At 45.0% G+C, this 2,241-nt stretch overlaps 1 protein-coding gene across 1 annotated transcript; it reads right to left on the bottom strand.

Annotated features, from left to right (window-relative positions):
- Window positions 1–995: 995 nt before the first annotated feature.
- Window positions 996–1,988, bottom strand: LOC125894220 (putative nuclease HARBI1). Its single transcript, XM_049585482.1, has one exon. It carries the CDS (start codon window positions 1,986–1,988, stop codon window positions 996–998), a length of 993 nt encoding a protein of 330 aa, XP_049441439.1.
- Window positions 1,989–2,241: the final 253 nt, after the last annotated feature.

Raw genomic sequence — 2,241 nt, 5'->3', positions numbered from 1 at the left:
GCTTCTAATTCACTAAGCCTCGCCTCCAACACAGCAAATAAGCTACACTTATTACAATTACCACTGTCGCTAAAGGAGGCAGAGGCATAACTGAACATTTGGCACACCGAACAAGAGAGGGAGCAGAGGGAGAAGCCATCGCTAACTGTAGAGCTAATGTAGCTACCAAGGCTAGTAACGTGCAAACAACAGCTAAAGAGATTAGCGAGAAAGTCGTAGAAAGAAGGAGAGCTATAAGTGCTTAAACAGAACCAGTGTGGGTTAAGACTTTAAAGTAGACGTTAAAGCAACGTTAAAGCAACTGAAGTAAGAAAGCAGGCTAGTAGAATCCACCAGAGCAGTACAGAGACGCTGTCACAGAAACACCGGAAATGACACAACTCACTTACCGCAATACGTCAGCCAGTGAGTGCTGGCACACTGAGCTGCTGTAATGATAAAGATATGCTCATACACCCTCTACTTTTACTTTCAGAGTACACTCACACCCATGGACCACTCAGCAATGCCACTGCTCATGAAGACAACAGGTCAAGTGCTGGAAATCCCTGGAAATGTATCCCCTTTTGTAGAAGGCTCCCACTAAACATAATCATGTTTTTTTATAGCACTATAGCATCTGATTTGATTAAGTAAAATAATCAGTTTGTACACACAAACACTTCCTGAAATACATTGGTGGATGTTTTAAAATCACAATCAAGCACTTCCCAGGTATTTTAAAGGTGCAAGCTTATCTGAATGAAGTAGAATTTGTCTTCATCAAATCAGAAACATGAAAATATACACTGAAAGTGCTTAAATGTGATTTAAATTGAGACATACAGCAATGTTATGCAGAACATAGTTGAGGTGTTACTTTTCCCCCTCAAACGTATGATGTAACATTGGAAAAATGCAAATGCACACATATTATATCAGAGTTCAATCATTTAATTGGAAAAATAAAGATTAACCATGGCATTTTGCACAGCTCTTCCAGCAGGACCATCAGGCTACAGTGGTGGTGGTGGCAGGTCAAGGACTTCTGCGCAGGGAGGAGGTCCATCGATGAGAGGTTCTTGTAGTGGTACTCTCCTTGTTTGTGCTAGGTTGTGTAGCACAATGCAGGCACAGATGATGTGACAGGCTTTCTGTGGCTCCACACGGAGATAGTTCAGGCAGGCAAATCTGCGTTTTATCACTTTGTTCAGGCGCTCGATTGTCCCTCTTGTTGTGGCATGGACGTTGTTGTACCTCTGCTGGGAGTCATTGGTGATGGTAGCAAAAGGGGTCATCAGCCACGGTAGAAGGGGGTAACCGCTGTCACCCAGGAGGATGCCATCTGGGGCAGTCTGCTGGAGCTTCTGGTAGAGGTGGCTCTCCCTCAAAATACGGGCATCATGTACAGACCCAGGCCATCTCATAACACAGTTTGTGATAACGAGGTCAGCATTCCCCACAAGCTGGACGTTAATGCTGTGCCGGCCCTTCCTGTTCACATACTCCCATTCCCTGATATGTGGTGCCTGAAAATGCACATGGGTGCAGTCAATCACACCAATAGTGTTTGGCATCCCCCCCAGTGAGAAAAACATCCTCTTGGTTCTTGCTATCTCCTCTTCATTTTCAGGCCATTTCACATATTGACCCAGAAGACCGGTAAGGGTAGATGACACCGAATGCACCACATGGCCCACTGTTGCTTTTGTCACCACCAGTCCATCCCCAATCACCTCAAAGAAGGAACCACATGCATAATAACGCAGTGCCATCAGTACCTGCTCCTCCACAGTCAAGGCATGGCTCCTCAGAGTGGCACGTTCAAGGTGAGGACGAAGAATATTGCAGATGAGAGCAATATCCTCTTGCCCAAATCTGTATCGTGCATGAAGCTCATCATTGGAGCAGGTTGGGGCTTTCAGCATATTGCCCTGGATTGTACGTTCTCCTCTGGTGTCTGTATTGGTGTACAACTGCAGCCATTGTACCAGCAATTCCTCCTTCATCTTCTCATGCAAAAAGAACCATTCTTCTTCTTCTTCTTCTTCTTCTTCTTCTTTGTTGTTTTACGGCAGTTGGCATCCATAGTGTTGCATTACTGCCAACCCTATTCAAGCTCCTCCTAATGAACCTGTGCTACTGTCACACCTGAATGTAATTTTGCTGGCTTGGTATAAAAGGGTTACCTGTTCACCTAGCTCCAGACAACATGGAGGGCCAAAGGAGTAAGGGGTTAACTTTATACTGCTGAAACACAGG

This window comes from Epinephelus fuscoguttatus, linkage group LG9 (genome assembly GCF_011397635.1).
Source record: "Epinephelus fuscoguttatus linkage group LG9, E.fuscoguttatus.final_Chr_v1".
Classification (NCBI taxonomy): Eukaryota; Metazoa; Chordata; class Actinopteri; order Perciformes; family Serranidae; genus Epinephelus; species Epinephelus fuscoguttatus.
This window is presented reverse-complemented; position numbering and strand designations above follow the sequence as displayed.